Genomic DNA, 20,919 nt, shown 5'->3' with positions numbered 1-20,919 from the left:
ATATGGGAGATAATTAATAATTGTATAATTACTCCATTTACAGTTCTGAAAAAGGTGTGCATAAGTATCTTTTAAAATACTTTCAATTTTATTTTAAATGCACTAGACCGTGGTCGGCAAACTGCGGCTCGTGAGCCACATGCGGCTTTTTGGCCCCTTGAGTGTGGCTCTTCCTAAGCCTTACAAGTACCCTAATTAAGTTAACAACAATGTACCTACCTATATAGTTTAAATTTAAAAAATGTGGCTCTCAAAAGAAATTTCAATCATTGTACTGTTGATATTTGGCTCTGTTGACTAATGAGTTTGCCGACCACTGCACTAGAAGAACTTATTAGTAAAGAAAATCTGTTGGGGTTGTTAAAATTTTAACTTAATATTTTTATTATAAAAGTAATAATCCTCATTGTGGAAAATCTGGAGTGCAGAAAAGTGCAAAACGCTAAAGAAAAAATAAAGAGATATTATTTTCCTATAACTATACTAGCAACAAAAAATATTTAACAATTTGGCATATTTCTTATTAATCTTAAATATATATGGTTGTATCTGGTTGCTTACTTTTCTTTTGCTAAAATTCCAACATATATTATAGACAGTTTTATTATTCTGCTACTGACCATTTCTCCCTGGAATTTGTTAGGATAGAAAGAAAGCTATTAATGACTAACAGGAGCCAACACAAAGGGGTCCCAGTTGGCCAAAGATGGAATAATTTGGGCATGAAAAAGAATAATAAATGCTACCAACTGATAACCATTGAATATTTTAAAAAATCTGATTCACAGTCATACAGAAAAGCAAAACTAAAGAGAGAAAAAATATCCCTTTCACTTATAAGAATCCCAACCCACTGGAAATCATTGGAGATGACCCAGGGACCATGCTATATGTTGAAATTTGTTCATTGATTTTAGGGAGAGGGAGAGGGAGAGGGACATCAATATTAGAGAGAGACATCAATTGAGTGCCTCCCATACTAGACTGACCTGGGATTGAACCCGCAAGAGAACAGAACCTGAAACCTTTTGTTGTATGGGACGACATCATCTGTGCACCCAGTCAGGGCTATTTTGTAATTAAGTCTAATTAAATTACCTGGGCAACAAACATAATTGATAAAGTAGAGGGATTAGTACCCACTAAGTGTTCTGAGTATCACCAACAACAGAGTAGGACAACAGACAGACAGCATGCACCTTCTGATGGGATGGGAGGTGAAGCCCACAGCACGCCCCACGAAGTATTCTCACCACAAAAAATTTCCCCTGAATCTATTCAACTTTCAAAGCTAATGTCCACCTTATAAAATACATGGAGAAGGAACTAATGAGTTAAATCAGAGCTTGGTGAACTGTAAGTATATAGCCTGCAGGCCAATCCTAGTTCGCTGTCTGCGTGTGAATATAGAATATCCCTGAAACACAGCCATGCCCAACCCTCCACACGTTTACTCTGGCTTCCACGCTCACAGTGGCAGAGCTGAACAACTGTGACAGAGATCATCTGGCCAGAAAAGGTGGAAACAGGTACTCTCTGGTCCTTTACAGAAAAAGTCTGCAGGCCTCTGGGTTAAATGATGCCACGAGGAAGCAAACAGACACTTCTGAGAAAATCAGGGCCATTTCAGTGTTCTCTATCATCAAGGAATTACAGTTAAGTGCGTTAGTAGTGAAGATGGCACTATGATTATGTAAGAAATTGTCCACTTTTTAAAATCAATGCATGCTGATAATTGTAGGTAGACATAAGATGACATGATGTCTGGAGTTCTGCTTTAAAATGCTTCAGCAAGGTAAAAAAGAAAAGAAAAGGGGGGTAAATGTAGCAAATATGATGATATCCTGCTGTTGCTCAATGTGGATAAAGTGAATAAGCAGCATATTGGGAATCACTGCCGTATTCTCTCTGCTTTAAAGTACGTTTTACAAAGTTTGAAAATATTTTATAAAAAATGTTAAATGAGTAACTTTAAAATAGATGTAAACATTGTATTTTAAAAAATCAATTTCTTCTTGTGGGATACTTTAGGTGGTTTCTAACTTTCTCACTATTAGTAAAATTGCTTTAGTGACATTTTTACAGATAAATATTTGGTCAAGTTTTTTTTATCATCTTAAAGAATTTATCTCTAAAATTAGTGGAATTACTAAGACTTCCAAGAAGTTTGAGACAACTTACATTCCTATGTTATTGTATGAGAGTACCCCATTTAATAAATTCTTATCAGTATTGAATACGATTTTGCTTGCACTTTTGCCGAGTTAATAATGGAAAATATATTTCTGATGTTTTAGTTTGCAGGTATTTAGTTATCAGTGAGGCTTCCTGTCTTTCACGTGTTCATTGGCCTTTTTACTTATTCTATGAATTGTTCATGTCCATTGACAACTTTTCTATTAAAGTGTTAAGAATTTCTTCCTGACCTGGAAGAAATCCTTGTATGTGAAAGGCATTAGCCCTTTGTCATCTCTCATCCAGTATGTTGTTTGCTTTTAACTTTATAATGTTTTTGATTTCCAAACTTTCTTTAATTTCTAGTTGCCAAATTTTTCTATCTTTTTCCTTTGATTTCTTCTAATGTTTTAATGCTTAGACTCTCTTTCTCTACTCCAAATCAACTAAATTTCATATATTCTTTATTCTGTCTTTTTATAACTTATCTTTTCATTTAAATTTAGTCTTTTTTGATGAGGTTAGAGGGTAACATTATTTTTTTAATTTTTAGAAATGTTTTCCTTTCCATATTACTGTGCAATGTTTTTCTGATGAAATTTCTATAGCAATGAATTTTTTTTGCAAAGTAAACAAAAATATCTACATATATTTTAAATCTACATTTTAAAATATTGGGATTGCCCAAAGTGTGTATATTTTATACATCATTTCCTAACATATAACTAAAGTGCCTGGCAACCAGGGCTGCGAAACACATTTGGTGGCAATTATGATGACTAAGTCCCTATTTACTCTCCTTGAATCAATTACATCCACGAATAAAACACTAGGTTCTACATGTAAAATATTTCTTAAAAACACAAGAAACATCTCTAAAACTTTTGGTTCTAAATTTTTGAATTTAGATCTCGGAGCTCATTACTGAACTAAACAATTCCAGAAGACATACGTAAAAATAACAGGCAGAGGAAAACATGGTTTTGCCCCATCATGTCTTGAAACATTCAGTTATGATTTGATGCTGTTCAATGTTCAGTTGCACATTTTGAGGAAAAAATCTTTGCTATTTTAAGGAAACATTGCTTAAAACTATATGGAAATGAATTGATTCTTGCGAAGACAGTAATGTTTACAGACTACTTACTCATCCATTCAAATATTTATTGAGTATCTACTATGTGCCAGACACTGTTATAAGTGTTATTATTCTTACTACTTTCGATACTGACATTTTTGAAGATAGTCTGATGAACACAGATAAAATGCCACAGTTTACACTCACTGTTAATCTGAACCCTGTGAAATACCACAAACCATTCAAATGCATTGAAAAGAGGTAAGGTAAGAAAAGTATTACAATGCACGGACTATAGGTAAGGTGAGAAATGTAACATTTATTAAGTAGTTATCACGTGGCAAGAACACTACTTTTTATCATATAATTTAATAATACGTTATTTTATAGGTGGGAAAACTGAGGTTCAGAGAGGTTAAGCGTTTTAGTCACACATCTACTAAGTAACTGACTCAAGATTCAAACTCAGGTTTGTCTAAATGTTACGAGGTTCTTGTTTTTCTAACTACCACAAGCTAGCTGTTTTCTAAAATGTTCTATGCCTTTGTTCCAAGAGGAAACAGCAGCCATTTGGGGAGGGCTCAAATTAAAAACAGACAAAGGGAGCTGTTAAAAGGAGCCATCCCATAATAAGCAGACCACAAAAATCTGAGGCAAGAAACTCTAGATGTTTCCAGTTTTTCCAATATTCTTGCTTCAACACAGTGACCATATAAATGCTTGCCATTCAAATAGCTTTGCATTCCAGGTTTCCAATAGCAACATTTGAACTTCTATTCCTTCATTTAATTTTAGCATCTTTTTGGAGTGAGAATTCACAAGTCTACAAGGTTCTGCGCTAATTTGGCTTTGGCACTATACAATGAAACACTACCTAATTACCACTGTTGAAGTGTAAGAATCTCATTCATCTATCCATCCATTCATCCACCCTTTCCACAAATAATTAGTGACTTCCTATACCAGGTAGTCTGCTAGATATTAGGGGTGTAATTATGATCAAGACTCTAAGATCCTTGTCATCAAGGAGTTCACATTCTAGTGGTGGAGAGAGACATTCAATAAACAAGTAAAAAATACATAGAGAAGATACTTTGATTGTGATGTACTTACTGTTAATGAACAAACTGGGTGATATCAGAAAGACTATCTAGGTGGGAGGTGGGAAGGTACTTCATTAGACAGGTTGTCAAGGAAGGCCCTGAAGAGGCCATTGGAGCTGGACCAAAACATGCGAAGAAGCCAGTCATGGAAAAGGCAGGGGAAAGAACTCCAGGCAGGAAGTTGGTGCATTGGAGAAACTGAAAGGAGCCCAGAGAGGCGGATGGGAGGAAAGGATTGATGATGAAGTCGAAGGGAGGTAGAAGCCCGAGCGTGTGCAGGACTGGCCAGGAATCCTAAGTGTGTATTAAGTGCAGTGGAAGCCATAGCATGCATTAAGCAGATGACAACAATTTTGTTTGTGGAGAACAGGATGTACTAGTGATAATATATCTAATATTTACTGAGTGCTACTAAGTACCAGGCATGTTCTAAACACTTAACACCGACCTTAACATCTAATATCCCCCTGAGATCGGCACACATACAATCATCCTGCTGTGCAGAGGGCGTGAAATACCAGCACTAGCATTTAAACCACCTGCCGAGGTCACAGCCAGGAAGTGGCAGAGCCAGGACATGAATCAAACAGGCTGACTCCAGAGCCTCCTTCTTAACCATATGCCCTGTGGACGCTTCAGGAATGAAAACACAGAAGCAAATAAACCCATGAGGCGGCCACTGCCATCGTAGAAGTGTGAGATGATGTGGTTTGACTAGGGAGATAGCACTGGACCATGAGAAACGTAGATGGGTTTGGGATAGATTTTGAAAACATAATTGAAAGCATTAATTTATGACCATGAAAAATAGGAGGGAGAAAGAATGTCTGCTAGGTTCTTTGCTTAAACAACAAGGACTAGGGTGGTCATTTCTGAGTAAGGGGTGAAATCCAGACTTCTGTTTTTGATAATGTTAAATCTGAGGCACAAATTACCCACAACTTTGGAGATATCAAATAGGCAGTTAGATAGGTGAGCCTGAAGCTCAAGGGAGAGGTCAGGTAGCATCACCATCCTACAGGCGAGGGATTTACAGATGTGAGTCCTGGGGGTTGCGGGGTGAGGGGAGAACAGGAAGAGAAGAGGACTGAGGCCTGGGGCCCTATCACATTGTGGGGACAATGAGGTGAGGGGGGGTGAAGGAAGCAAAGGTGACTTAGGACTGAGATGAGAGGCAGGAGGAAAATATATCCCAAGACAGGGGCTTGTTCAACTGTGCTGATTTTTGCTGAGAAGTCGAGGAAAATAAACACAGACAAGAGAATGTTACTGGATTTTGCCAACATGGTCACTCACATGCTTAACAAGGGCAAATTATGGAGACAGGATTTTGGGGAAGTTTTGCTTTGAAAAGGCGCAGAGAAATAAGATGGCAGTTGCCAGATGATGAGGGGGTCAAAGGGAGCTTATTTTCTGCAAAAGATGTGTGTACTTGCGCATAGGTGATGGAAATGAGTGTATGTGTGTTGATGGTAATTCAAATGAAGCGCCTCGGCTAAGACAGGCAACCTCCATCTATAAAAATACAGGGGAGAGTGAAGCAATTATTTAATGAATGTCTCCCTGGTTTCTTGGAGACAAAATAATCATTTGACATAGAAACATTCCCGGGATTTCTGAGCTATTTTGGAGCCTTGAGTGCTCCTGTAAAAGTCATTCTGGTGCAGCCCCGGCAGTGCAGGAGGAAGCGAAGACATGAAGTGGGGCAGGTCTCCTTTCCTTCCTAGAACTCCTGTTCTCTCTGAAATAAGGGCCTCCCCTTGGTTTTCCTCCCAAGCATCAGGCAGTTGTCCGAGTTGCGTGAGCAGCCAAAGGAGAAGGAATCTGGAGAGGAAAATATCTTGGTTCATACATGTAATGTAGTGTGAGTAAGGAATCTACCCAGTTTGGGGGCAGGAGTTGCCAATGCTGAAATTGGGGAGGGAGCAGGTTGCCTCTATCATTGCCAGAAGACAGGTGAGCCCGACAAGGGTGGTGGGGTGCAAGCCTTTATTTCTCTTGCTCTCTTTCCTAGGGCATGATCTTTACAAAATAAGCATGTTACTAATACTTCCGACTTTCTATCTTCTTAGCAATATGAGTTCATTTGCTGTTTCCAAGCCATGCCTTTACAAAGACTTCGTTTTTTTTTGTTTTGTTTGGGTTTTGTTTTGTGTTGTTTTAGGTTCCTTGGCAGGAGAATATGGCAGAGAGGGAGAGGGAGAGGCAGGGAGAACTGGAAAGCTAGGATAGCTTACTCTCCAGAAAACCTTACAACAAGGAAATGCCAAACCACTGTAAGGACACATGAGTTACAGTTGGCTCCCTTATAGAAATGTAAATATAGCCCCCTCCCATCTATTTCCCCACACTGAGAAGCTGAAAATGGTGAAGGTCGACAGGGATAAAAATGGGAGAAGGCTGAGGAAAAAACAATGCTCATTACACAGCATTCTGGGTTCTCGCTACATTTTTTTTCTATTTGGAAACAAGAATTGTTTTAGATAACATATGTGTTATCATGGTATTTACTTCATTTTAAAGAAAGGAACATGAAAGAAAAAAGAAAGACTATGCTCAGAAACAGTCTAATTCCAGCGACATTCATGAAATAAAATTCTGAATTTTGAAAGTTAACCTCACAGGTGAAATGTCCATCCACAGAAGAATGGCTGAGTAAGTGATGGCCTTCCATAGAGTGGGACGCGGGCTGTCACTGCAATGGATGAGGGCACAGCCATGCACCGGCACCCAGTGACCGTGCAGGGACTGCCCGGAACACACACTCCAGGACAGGAGTCCCGTCAGTAATGTTCATCGCTCTACTCACCTCCTAGGGTGGTCCCTCCCCCACAATAGGGGTTCAATAAATATTTACTTAACACATGAGCAGGTTAATATAGCACAACCTCACTTTGGCAAAAAGCAAAACAAAATAAATCCTATAGCCCTGGCCAGTGTTTCTCAGTGGTTAGAGCATTGGTCCCTACACAAAAGGGTCTTGGGTTCGATTCCGAGTCAAGGGCACATACCTGGGTTGCAGGTTCGATCCCCAGCCCTGGTCAGGGAGTGTTCAGGAGACAACTAATCAATGTGTCTCTCTCACATCAATGTTTCTCTCTCTCTCCCTCCCTCCCTCCCTCTTTCCCTCCCCCCACCCCATCTCCTTCCTTCTCTCTCTAAAAAATCAATTGAAAAAAATCCTTGGAAGAGGATTAACAACAGCAACAACAAAATAAAATAAATAAATAAATCTTATAAATGTGACGACCTCCACTCTGATATGTGTTTGCACATTTCTATTACTTTTATATTAAATATATACATATATGTATATATGGAGAGAGAGAGAGAGAGAGAGAGAGAGAGAGAGTAACAAGCATGAAAAAAATATATAGTCCTCTGAAACACCTCAGAATCAACAGAACTGTAGGTTAGGATCCGCAGGGTCTCAAGAATTCTGTCAGCATCTAAGCGGAATCCTATCTGCATGGCCGGGCCGCCCACACAAAAGCAGAGGGAAGGATGGCTGAGGCAGCCAGGGAAGAGGAACCCGGGAACATTCATCTGAGGGGGATGAGCTGGATGAGCCCACCTCATGAGCACTGGGGTCACTGGGGCACTCGGTTTGGGTTTTCTCAAAAGAGAGAGCGGTCAGTCTGAACTGACGGGCCCCCTTCTGGAGCCAGATCGTGGCACCTGGGCAGTGGAGCGCCTGGGCATGAGGATGGCTACCCCGTCCTGTGAGCAGCAGCTGGGTAGGAGTCCCTGCTGGGCAGAGGAGGGGCTGGGATGTGTCTCCAAAGCAGGAGACAGCCAAGCTGAGCAGCGGAGGCGGTCTGGGGCAGTAACTGGTCCAGGAGTCAGCAAAGCCACTTAACAACACAGGCGCACCCTGCAGTCTTGCATTCCTGAAGTCACCAGCCTCCGCTGGGTCAGGGGGAGGGGAACAGCGCTTTCTCAGAATCAAAAGCACCTGTGGAGCAAGGTGGGGTGGTGGCTAGTGTCAGGTTGGAGTCCTGGGAAAGTGGGGATGTGGCTTTGTGCTCAATTCCTTCTTCACTTTAAACTGGGCTGTTGGCTTTCCCCGTGGTTTTCAAGTGCCAGCTCTTTAGTGGAGCATTTGCTGATTTTCTTAGCAAGAGATTTCTCTCCCAGCTGCCCACAGCCCTGGGGGCATGGTTCTATTATGGAGATCATTATTATTATTATTTGTTTTTTTGGCTTCACAGGAACTTCTCAGGACAGGAATGTTTTCTTCATTTAATAAACCTATTAAATTGAGTACTGGGTACAGTCCTAGTTGTTTTATTTCCCCAATGATTTAATAGATTTTATTAAATGAATGAAAATACATTACGTGTCCTATTCTCATAATGATGCCTTCTACCAAATTCCAACAAATACTTATTAAGTAACTGCTACATGTCGGCTACTTAATAAGTATTTGTTCCTGCCTTCATGGAGCTTATAGTCCATCAGCCTCCCGGGGAATCAGGTAATTGAATATGCAATTTTAAAACCAGGTCATGTGGTATGACAGAGGAAGCCTCAAACCCCTGTGCTGTATTCACTCTGGCCTTTCCGTCCTTCCTTATATGTCTTTTTTCGGTCTACCCCAGTCTCACCACAAAGTTATCACTTCTTTACTATTTTCAATATCTCTCTCTTTATTGTGCATTTCCCTTCAGCCTGAAAACATCATCAAAATACCTGTCATCTGATGAACACCCTATCTTTACTACACACGAAACACTTGTTTTTATTCTGTTTCCTCTTTCTCATCCCACTTTGACTTTTTGAAAAAAGCTGTCCGTGCTCCATTTGTCACCTCCCATTCATATCTCGGCTTGATGCAACTCGGATTCCATCCCCACAATTTCCTGGGACTGTTTCTGCCTAAGTCACTGATGCCCTGGTGGTCTTCTCCCCGAGTACTCTTCAGTGAATACCTCCTAATCCTGCTGTGACCTCTGAACCTAATGGCTACTTTCTTCTTAAAAGTCTTCCTTTGGGATGGAGACACTGTCCCTCTTGGCTCCCCTCCTTCCTCTCTGAGTGCTCATTCTCAGGTGCCTTGGCTTCCTTATTCTGCCTACTCTTGCTTTATCTCAGAGTTCCAGCCCTGGTCCTCTCATCTTCTTCTTCCATGCACTCTCCTTGGGTAACAGCGGCAACTTCCTTAACTTCAGCGACCAACATCTCTGACTTCTTTTCACTCCAGGCCTCTACCTTTAACTCAAACGCAACACAGTCTCATCTGAGCTCACTAACCGGACTCAATGTCCTTTGCCCAAGTCCTGCTGCTCCATTGGTGCTCATCCAGTGGAAACTTGGACACAATCCTTTCTCCTTCCACCTGCCATTGGTGACTAAGACCCATATGCTCTAGCCCCTAATCCTCACACCTATCATTTTATCAGTCTTCACTTAGACTGCCACAATGGCCTTCCAAGTAGGCCGCCCCTCCCATCCACTGCCCAACACATAATCAGAAAGATCTCTTAAATTACAAATCCGGTCATAACCCTTCTCTGCTGAAAACCCTTCACTGGGCCCTCAAGACCTTTGTGAATTGCACAGCGGCAGCCATGAGCCACATCCCACTATTTACGTCTGCTACTTTGCCTACAGAGTTGGTTAAAGAGCCGAGTTTTTAAATTTCTGAATGAACCGTTAGAAGGTATTCTGACCACCATCCAGGTTTAGAGTCCCCCACGACTGTCATCCACCCAGGCAGCCTCACGCTTTACATTACTTTCTAGGTTCTGTGTGCATCCTTGACCTCATGGGTCAAGTTCTGACCGGACCTGCCCGCCTTGCTAATCTCATTTCATGCTTTTAACTTAGGTCCACTGATGCCAAGGCTCGTGCTTACCCACTACACTAATAATGTCACTTCTCTGCATCCCTGGGCTTATGAAATGTGAGAGGCTAATGCGATCATAAGTGGAACAACAAACTCAAATTACCAGGAAGGATTGTGTGTGGGTAAAAGGGGCAGGGAAACAAAACAGGTGAGTGCAGATGGTCATGTGGGAATCACATTCAAAGATTTGCTCTCCGTGTATTTTGGTGCCAGGGTTAGGGCAGTAAAGTAATAGGTGTTTCCAATCCCTGTGTTTTGTTTTTTAATCCGTATGTTTTTAAAATATGTTTTTTATTGATTGCAGACAGAGGAAGGGAGAGGGAGAGATAGAAACATCAATGATGAGAGAGAATCACTGACCAGCTGCCTCCTGCATAACCCCTTAGTGGGGATTGAGCCTGCAACCTGGGCATGTGCCCTGACCGGGATTCAAACCGTGACCTCCCGGTTCATGGGTCGACGCTCAACCCCTGAGCCACACCGGCCAGGCAATCCCTGTGCTTTTTTCATCTTTGTAGCCTTAGCACACTTCCTGATTCTTAGTAGTATTAAATAAATGAGTATAGGATCATGCATTTCTGTGGAAGTTTACAAAATTCTGAATGTCCTACTCCTCCCAGGCCACAGTTTCTCTCTTTTGCTTTGTCTCTTTCAGTGTACCCACTAACTATTCAGGGTACACGCAGGGTATACCCAGTATAGCACTTCGGTGCACCCAAATCATCCTAGTACCAATGAGAGAAAATACAAAAGAATAAAAGCCACGGCTCAAAATAGTAAATCCAGAAAGAAAGGATTCTATAGGAAAATAGAGAAAAATGTTTTCTCCTCCCCTTTACTTTTCTACTATTTAAACACAAATTAAATCCATTACATAGAGATAAATAATATTATTTCTAAGACTAATGGCATGGGAGTTGTAAATAAACGAGAAGCTGTAATTTCTAAGGACTGTGCAGGCATTTCCCTTGTCCATATCCATGGGTTTAAATGGCCTGGCTGGGCCCCACCTCCACCATCTTGATCCTCATTCATCTTGTGATGCCACCTTGGGCACACCCCCTTGCACTTCTCATACAGAATCCCCAAACACACAGAGACCACAGAGCAGCGAGGCTGACTTAAAAGTCATCTGGAAAACCTGTAAAATACAAATTCCTGGGCCCTCCCATTCTGAGATCATAGGGTGGGACCAAGGCACCCATATTTTAAACCCATTTTCCTGAGGGTTCTAAAGTAGACCAACACCATACTCTGAAATTGAGAAATGTTGTCATAAAAAATGAGTAATTTGGGACGTAAAAGATGTTCACATTGGGTGCCATAATTTGCTTTCAGGCATGGTCCAATTCTGTCATGATTGCTTTCACAGTCTCTACTGCTAAGTATTTTTTATTATTATTAAATGTCAAGAAAACTTTGCTCTTGTCCTCCTAATGGCAATTACCACTTACAGAAATAGTGCCTATATAACCTATTTCATTAGGTACTTATTTCTGTGACTGAGGCAGCTAAGGACCTGAAATACATATTATGCAACTGTGCCTAAGTCCTCTCCTCATTAAAATGATACTGAAGTCTTAGGGCCTTGGTTTTTTTTTTTCTTCACAGCAGGCTGGCAGTCATTCAATTATGCTGTAATTCGGTACTGCAGCTCACTTTACTTTAAGCAGTTCATCTCAATTCTGTTCATTATGTTCAAAGGCTTGCTGTATCCAGATGCCAAGTTTCCTCCTCTGGACAAAGGCATGGCAGACATATTTCTGCTTGGCAAGGCCTGGCAAATTTTTGGAGGCGTTGTCATGCCGTGGCAGAGCACTAGTCAGGTTGTAATTTGCCTTAATTGTTCTTCCCACAAACAGCAACAATGATTACTTCTAGGTCATGGGCACTCGCAGAAGGATTTCTCCATAGCCACTGTAAAAACCAAAACACTTTCTGCAAACATCTTACTCAGGATTAGATTGCAAAGAATTTTGGATTCTGACCACTCAGTGTATTGATGGGGTAGATAGTTTTTAATGGGTTAAGTCATAAATTTGCCTATGTATCTGTGTGTGCAGATTAGAAACATGGAAATAACTCAGAGAAATCACTGGTCTCCCATAAAGCAGTGTTCTATATGCATAATTTGTTCCACCTGCCATGTTTACAAGGCACCCCAAGGAGAACTCGCTTAAAACCCAGCAATCCATCTGCCTCCCAGTTCTAAGGGGGCAATTATTGCCCGAACTAAGCGAAGAGGAATGCCCAGCATGCTGCTAACCATGTCAGGTGACTGATGTATGTGACTGACTTACTCACCCAGGTCATCAGCTTTTCTAATAGTGGCTGGAGTCCTGGTACAATGACAAACACAATTAACCAACGAGGGAGGGAGAGGGAGAGAGAGAGAGAGAGAGAGAGAGAGAGAGAGACAGACAGACACCTAGATGCAGTGGGCCATACGCAGGACACAAGTCATAAATACGGATTTTATCACTTCTCAGGGGAATGTTGAAACAAGAAAAATGGGCAGGGGGTTTGGGGGGGAAAAAAGACAGGGGAAATTTATGCCAAAACATTGGTTAAAAACTGATTAAAAATAAAAGGTAAGACATGAAAGCAGGTGTTTTGTTACTCTTAACTGTATTTCCTTATGCTTGTATATTCTTTTTTAAAGAAAGTGCTAGTTAATATTTACTAAAAATATATGTTTTATTGCTGTGTACACAAAATAGGGCCTGGCCTCCAATATGTACAATATCAATTTAACTGAACCCAACTAAGGACTCAGTGACTAAGATGAACACCAACTGTAAAGAGTAGATTTTTAATAGAATGATGTTCGAGTACATTGCAACACACAAACACACACACACACACACACACACATCTTCAAAGAAATTCTGCTCATAAGAAGCTATTAAAAGAAGAGCTCTTTGGGGACACACCCCAAATGAATTGCAAAAGGTCACACACAACTCCTTCCTGAAATGAGATAGATACAACATACAAATTAGCATATAGAATATCAAGTCATTAAATGTTCCTTATCAAGGTTCCCATGGGAAAAAAGGGGGAAGGCAGTGGCATGTGGGAAGGAACAGAGTAAAGTGAAAATGGACAAGTCACTTTGAAAACAGTTTCCCGTTTTTCAATTTCACTGATCCGTAAAATGAGAAGAAAAATTTGAGGGTGAGGGTGGAGAACAAATCCATTATCATGATTTTTTTTTTATAACACAGGGCCAGACTCTCAAAATAAAGGATAATCCTTTATATTAAATAAAGTAAACTTTGTGTAAACTCCCTATTATCCTCCTTTTAATAACTAGATATCTTAGAATATGTGATGCTCTTAGCAATGAATGAAATGCCTTTGACACAGGTTTGGGGAAAGAGTCTCTAGTTTGCAGTCCTTAAAAGATAATTTTCAAATTAAATTGCATGTCCCCCTAATTCTGCATGTCCCCTTTCCCATTAGTGAATGTGATGATTTATGAAGGAGACAAGCTAATGCAGAAGGACCACTGTAAGCTTACGAAGCTATGGTGGTAACAGACACCTCTAAAAAATTACAGTTTCATTCTAGCAGAGGATGGCTTTTGCAATGTTTGCAGGTACCCTGGTCTCTGACTTAACTGCCATGATTAAGCAACCAACACCTATTCTGGCCTTAGTGCTAAAGTGGCTGGATTAAAACCAGCTACTCCCATCTGCTGGTTGGACTGTTTTACATTTTCTCCCGCACTGCCTGCAGCTTTAATGCTCCCCACAGTACCAACCCATTTATTTCCCATCCACTGACTGACCTCCTAGACTCGAGCATCATTAACACGCCCCCCAAGGCCTTGCTCCTGTCCATTTTAGTCAGCGCAGCACTCAGAGTCCTCTTGGGGTTTGTCAGGGCTCTGTGGGAAAGGCAGGCAAAGAAGGAAAAAGCACCAGCCCAAACCTTGGGGAGTCACCAACACAGGAGGATGAGGCCCAGAACGAAGGGGATCCCATCAGGAGATAGGATGCGAGGCTGAAGATGGAAAGGCAGGTTTACAGACACCCATCATTAGCTGCTTCCACCACTCAATTCTCAGCTAGTTAGTGGCAGAAGGATCAATACCTACTTTCGATTTTCATGTACAGCATTATGGCCTTAGTGGGAGATGGGTCCCCTGGGAAGGAGGGGTGATCCACGGAATGGGTCTTGGAGAGAGTGATTCATGACCCAAAGTAATAATTTTATTGGTTTGTCAAATGTATTTTTTCTAAAATATATTTGGAGTTTTTTTTTTTTTATTTTGACCAACTTTTCTTTTCTTTTTTTCTGATAACACTACTCATCCTGAAGTCAGTTAGAGAAAATGATTATGTGGAGAGAATATCAGTAATAAATGTGGAACTGAGTTACGTAAACAAAGCCATGTCAGTTTGAAATGATATCCCCTGGTGATTCCTGAGCTCCAAATGGAGCGAAAGTAAACAGCATTACATTCTGCAAATACGATTCCAGTTTCTAAGGATCTTAACTGCTCCAGCTGGTCAGTTTTCTTCCTTATCAAGCAAACCCATCAGTGGATTTCCATTTTAATCTAAACTCATATCATTCCGATAGCAATAAATATTAAAATATAACATTTTGATAGAATTTCCTTTCAGAACCAAGCAGATAATCTAAAGCATTACAAAGGGAAAAAAAATAAGCAGCACAGTATTTCTAATATACAAGTTATGGATGGAATTCTTTTGTGAAAGTATAGAATAAATCCAAAGTTGCATTTTAAAATCCCTGAAAAATGTAGTTTACCAATACTAAATATAATGAAATATTATAACCTGCTAAATTAGGCCATTAATCACAGTATCTTGATTCACATATTCCTTCTAATAATAGCTTAATCTTCAAATTACATTTTCCCTAAAAGTTCTAAAAATTATCCACTATGAAGCATTTTTCATTAATCATGAGATAGTCACTCATTTAATTTTTACCCAAATTCCTACTACTTCTGAGATAATTCAAATCCTTTGAAGTCATGTGCTTCAATGAGTAAGTATAATAGGCTCTGTCAAGTGACTATGGTGGGGTGGCACCTTCCAGAGCTATGAAGAGATTTGTACTTTTACCAAATATGCTCAGAACTTTAAGAAAACTTCCTTAATCATGTGCCAAAACTGACATCCCTAGATCTTCATACTAAGAACCATCATTTGTTAACCACCTCTAGAAGCCAGGCACTGAGCTAGGAGTACACTTAGGTATGTGGTTTCATTCAACCTCACAGCAACTCGACAAGGTAGGTATTACCATCCCATTTTATGGATGTAACAACTAAGGTTTAAAGAGCTTAAGCAACTTGCCCAAAGGCACGCCGCTTGTAAATGGTGAAAAAGCCAGGGATCCCCCACACAGGCCTGAAAGATTATAAAACCTGTCCTCTTCCCCTCTGTCAAAACTCCAAGGCCAGTCCTGGGGTATGAACCTCCTGGATCCTGAGGTTTAGGAGTTGCTTTATCTTTGAGGATTCCACAAATAGCAGTCCACAGGCTTATAAAGGTTGTTAGTTTAAAATGCAAGCGAATATGTTTTCCATATTTAACAAAGGAACACATTTTTATTTTATTTTTATTTTTAGTCTCACCCAAGGATATCCCCCCCGCCCTCAATTGATTGCAGAGAGAGTGGAAGGGAGAAAGGGAGGGGGAGAGGGAGTAGGGTGGGGAAGAGAGAGAGAAATATCGATTGGATGCCTCAAACAGGGCCAGGGATCCAACCTGCAACCCAGGTATGTGTCATGACCCAGATGAGACCCGAGACCTTGTGCATGGTATGGATGAGTCTCCCATGCACTGAGCCACATCGGCTAGGCAACAAAGGAATACACTTTTAAACAGTCATAGAAACAAGAAGTTAGAATTTGCATTGTAAATTATCAACTAAAATAACATATAAAAACAGGTATGAAATTCCATTGGGTTGAACCTCATGGAACTGCTGTATTTGTGGGTCAAACAGCAAAAAAGGTGCAACCATAGACAATTCATCCTAATAACAGAAATCTAGATCTAGGCTCTCAGGGCCCAGTCCTGGCCCATTCACCATGTACCTGCAATGCACACATTTCATACTCCTGGCCCATTCGCCATGTACCTGCAATGCACACATTTCATACTCCTACTCCATTCGCCATGTACCTGCAATGCACACATTTCATACTCCTGGCCCATTCGCCATGTACCTGCAATGCACACATTTCATACTCCTGGCCCATTCACCATATACCTGCAATGCACACATTTCATACTCCTACTCCATTCGCCATGTACCTGCAATGCACACATTTCATACTCCTGGCCCATTCGCCATGTGCCTGCAATGCACACATTTCATACTCCTACTCCATTCGCCATGTACCTGCAATGCACACACTTCGTACTGTACCTGAACAGAAGCTGTTGCTGCTAATGGTCCTCCCTGAGCGCCCAGAGCTGCTGTGGTTGAACTCTCTGCTCTCTTCCTCAGAGAAGGGAGACTCCGAGGCTGGGGACACTTTGTGCTGCTGCTGGGGCAGATGGGGCCGAAGAATCAGACGGGGAATTCGGCTTCGGGAAAGCTCCTTCTCATGATGCACTCTCTGCTCCTTCTCAGAATCGGACAGAAAAAGAAAAAAGGAAACTTGTTTCCCCGTCTGAACTCTAGTCTCTTCCTTCTGGGCTCAGTTTCTAAGAAATCACATCTGTGAATACTGAATCTTCACCGAGTAGCCCTTATCTCTGTGGCTGAAATGAATTCCAAAGCTCTTCCACTGAGCTAGCCCTTCTAATCTACTGAAAAGCACACACTCCAGCGAGGATGTGTGCACGCGTGTGTGCGCGCGCGCACACACACACACACACACACACACACACCATGTACTCGTCCATCACATCACTGGCTGGTATATATCTGACTCACCTTCCCACTGGCTTTTTCTGTCCCATTCAAGCTTGTGACTGTTGCAAAGGCTTTTTATTACTCTCAGCACACGACTTGATTTCCTCTAGACTTCCATTTTGCTGTCCCTGAATCAGCAGTGACAATGTGACTTCTGCCATCCTACCTCCTCACATAGACCCTTATACCTGGAACAATCCCCTCCTGATAGATCATGCAGCCTTATCTTCCAATCCCTCCTCTTCCAGCCCGGCTCTTAATTATTCATTAATATCCTGGTACACAAGGCTAGTTGCCAACAGACAAGCAAACAAAAATCCAATACTCTGTAAGATGGCTCCACCTTTTACACCATGGTCAGCTTTTGTTTTCCTACGGGATACCCACAGGAAGGGATTTTTCTGTCTCCTTAAAAACACAGCATTAAATACAGAGGGCCATGTCTTGGTTTTTTTTTTAAAAAAAAAAAAATTGCATAAGAAGTAATATCTTGGCAATGTCTTTCCAATTTTAAGGGGCTTTCCCAACCATGATTCCATTTGTCCCTTATCATCCAGCCACACAGAGAACACTAATTTATATCCCTATTTACAGATGAGAAAACTGAGGCCCAAAGAGGTAACTATAGATGCTTGGCCAACACAGCACATCACCTAGAAGCAGAACCCGAAGCCCAGCGCTTTCGGGAGTCACCACCACCCTGCCTTAGTAAAATGGATTCCTAGGAGGAGCTCTTGGCAAAAAAAAAAAAAAAAAGCCACTGCTCCCTCCAACCTCTGCCGCTGAAAAGAGGCTGTGGATTAGGTAACAAACACTATTTCGAAACATGACCTCTTGCTCCTTTCCACGCTGCTTACCGGGAAGGGTCGCTGCCAAAGTCAACACCTCGGGGAGGCCCGCCCAGGGCAGGCGTGTGGAAGGGAAAGCCTCAGCCGGGGAATCCTGAGGTCGCCCCGGCACCCAGCCCACCCGGGGGCGCGCGCCCCGCCCAGCCTCCGGGTTTCTCCTGCACATCAGGCAGCCAGCAGGTAGCACACGCCCGCCTCTCCGCCCAGCACCCCGCAGACCCCGAACCGGAGCTGGGTCGCTCACAGCTGTCCTCCTCTCTCAGCCTCCAATACCTCAAATGGCTTTTAATCATCACACGCACACACAGGAATTCAATTGAGAGCTAGATCCCAAAGCCTCAATTTCGGGAGATGGGATTAACCCTCCAAAGGCAATCTTTCTCACCCTCCTGTCAACCCCCACATCTGATCCTCCACTACCATCTCCCCATCTCATCACCTGAGCAAACGGCTCTCTGTCTCCCCATCGTCCCACCACCCCTTGTCCCCGTTTGCCCTGAACGCTCCCCCTCCACCTGCCCCCCCCCCCCAGCTCACACCTGGCCGCTTCTCGCCCCGCAGTGGCCACCTTCCCACTCCCCCGGCGCCCAGGGACGCCGCCACCCGCGCCCGCACGACGTGCCCTCCTTACCTTGGGCTCTCGAAGGGGTCCCATCGCGCGGCCGCCCGCCCGCTCCTCGCGCCGCCGCTGCCGCTGCCGCTGCCGCCGTCCAGGAGGAGGCACCTGCGGGCACCGGGGCGAGGGACTGCGCTGAGCCGGCGCGGGCGCGGGTGCGGGTGCGGGGCGCTGCGGCGGGGCTGAGCGCCGCAGCCACTGCCGCGGTTCGCTCTCGGCTCCGAGGGCGCGCCGGCCGGCCGCCCCGCCCCGGCCGGACACGTGGTGCCGCGGGCCGCCCCCGGGGCGCCGCCCCCTCTCCCACCTCCCGCACCTGCCGGCCCCCGCGCGGCTGGTCCGCGCCTCGGTTGGTCCAGCCCGCCCGGTTTCTCCGCGGGCACGGCCGCCCCCGGTGCCGCGCGCCCCTCCCTCTCTGCAGATGCGGACCCGAGGAGGGCAGGCGAGGCGCGGCACTTCTGCATCTGGGAGGTGCCCGACATCCTCTTTGGGGCACCCGGTATCCGGGGGGAAGGCTCTACACGTCGGATGGAAGAGCTGAGAAAAGCTGCGCCATCGCCACGGGCCAAAATGGAGAAGGGAAAGTTGTTCCCCGCCGCCGCTCCCGGCCCCAAGTCAGCTTACAGCTCCCCACAGTTACCTCGCCCGCGAGAGGCAGGGCGGCCCCCTCTCCGCCCGGCCCCAGCCAAGCCGAGGATGCAGAGCTGACGCCGCTGCGGGGTTCCGGGATCCCAAGGGCTGCGATTCTGCTTGGCGGGGGCGGGGGGGGGGTGCATCGGGAGGTCCTTGGGTTAGAATGACAAGGCGGTTCCCGCGGGACCGGGGAGCTAGGCTGTGCGGGGCGAGAGCAGCCTCTTCTCCAACTCTGCCCGCAGCCGCCCGGGAATGAGCCCAGGGTCACTGCTATGGGAAGGACACTGCCCTTGAACTCAGAGAGCCGGGTTCAAGGCACCACCCTACTCCCTGTAGTACCTTTATGCCTAAAATTCTTGGCCAACTCTGAATGAATGGCCTCTAAACCTCAACCTTTTTGGACTTCAGCTCTGCCTCGTGAAATTGAGGGATAACAATCATAATAATAATAGTTGTATCTACCTCAAAGGATAGCTGTGAGAATTAGATAACGAATACAAAAGAGCTGTGCCCAACTGATAGAACAACACTTTCCAAAGGGAGGTTATGTCCCCTCCGAGTTGTCCATTCAATATTTGCCTCTTACATGATTGGCAGAAAAATCATTTGTGAGGCAGACAAATTTACTCAAAAAAGCTCTAAATTTTACTCAAAAACTCCAAAAAAACTCCAACTGAGGCCTTAGAATAGGCACCATCAGCTGGGTCATGGGCCTTGGTTTATGTTTACACTGGGTATACTTAAACCTTATCCGGTGATGAGCTCCACATGTGTAATACATTTATTCAGAATTGGAGAGAATTTTAAGTAGCAATGTGGGTGGGGAACAGACTGATCCTTACAGCCAAGTGTCTGTCCCCCATTTGTCCTCCAAACAGCATTTTTCTCAGCCCTCAACTGTCAAGTTTACAAAAGTGCAGTATGAGTCTAGAAAGAGCCTCGTCAGGAGATTCGTGGACTCAACGGCCTTTTTACGCTCCCCCCAAAGAAATTCTACTTCATACATCTTCATGCCTTTTTAACCTACTTAGCTCTCTTAAGTAGTGAGGTTGGCAATCTTAAAATTCTTTATTTGGGGGAAAGGGGTAGATTAATTAATACTTTCTATCGCTATCTCAGATAATGGACTTCAGGAAAGTGATGGTCCATGATGATTCCTGCAGTTTATTATTTCCAAAATTATGAGCCTGAGGACATATACTGTTAGATAGGAATGAACTGCTAAGGCCAGAAGGTGCTTCTGAGTTCCTTACTGAGAACTGAAAATGGCGTCTGGGGGCCTAACAGTAGAAACATCCTCCACTGAGCTATCCAATTCTGGGCCTCAGAGTCATTTTTGACTTCTCCTCCCTCCCGTGGTCCACATAGCATAAACCACACGTGATCTCCATGCTACCCTGGTAATAATGTCTTCAATCTGATTCCTTCTCCCCACGGATCGACTGCATTATCTTCAGTATAAGTCTCAACCACAAACATTCTGGGTTACTGCAAGGGTGGTCTAACCTAAAATTGTCTTGCTTCCAATTTTGCCTCTTATTCCTTTCTTGCCTGTTTTTTTTTTTTTTTTTTTCATTTTTGCACAAGGTCTTTCTGAAAGGCCAAATTAAGCCATGCTTCTTCATTAAAACCCGCTAATGACCTCCCAGATGTCCTCCAAGTGATATTCAAGCTCCTTAATGTGGCACAAAGGCCTTCATGATCTAGCCTTG

The 20,919-nt window shown here is 43.4% G+C and overlaps 1 protein-coding gene across 4 annotated transcripts in view; it reads right to left on the bottom strand.

Moving 5' to 3' along the window:
* Nucleotides 1-20,919, bottom strand: part of SYBU (syntabulin) — a 103,559-nt gene that overhangs the window by 51,574 nt on the left and 31,066 nt on the right. For 3 of the 4 annotated variants that reach the window (XM_070391926.1, XM_070391928.1, XM_070391925.1), the window contains exons 2-3: nucleotides 18,593-18,685; nucleotides 16,622-16,823 (exon numbers count right to left, since the gene is read on the bottom strand). In XM_070391926.1, coding sequence (XP_070248027.1) covers nucleotides 16,622-16,823; nucleotides 18,593-18,616 — 226 coding nt within the window. In that variant the 5' untranslated portion in view covers nucleotides 18,617-18,685. The remainder of the gene's footprint in view (nucleotides 1-16,621; nucleotides 16,824-18,592; nucleotides 18,686-20,919) is intronic. The other variant, XM_070391927.1, reaches the window with a different exon arrangement.

The sequence above is a fragment of the Myotis yumanensis genome, unplaced genomic scaffold (assembly GCF_028538775.1).
Source record: "Myotis yumanensis isolate MYYU_CA2020_CCGP unplaced genomic scaffold, mMyoYum1.0.hap1 SCAF_15, whole genome shotgun sequence".
NCBI classification, from domain to species: Eukaryota; Metazoa; Chordata; class Mammalia; order Chiroptera; family Vespertilionidae; genus Myotis; species Myotis yumanensis.
This window is presented reverse-complemented; position numbering and strand designations above follow the sequence as displayed.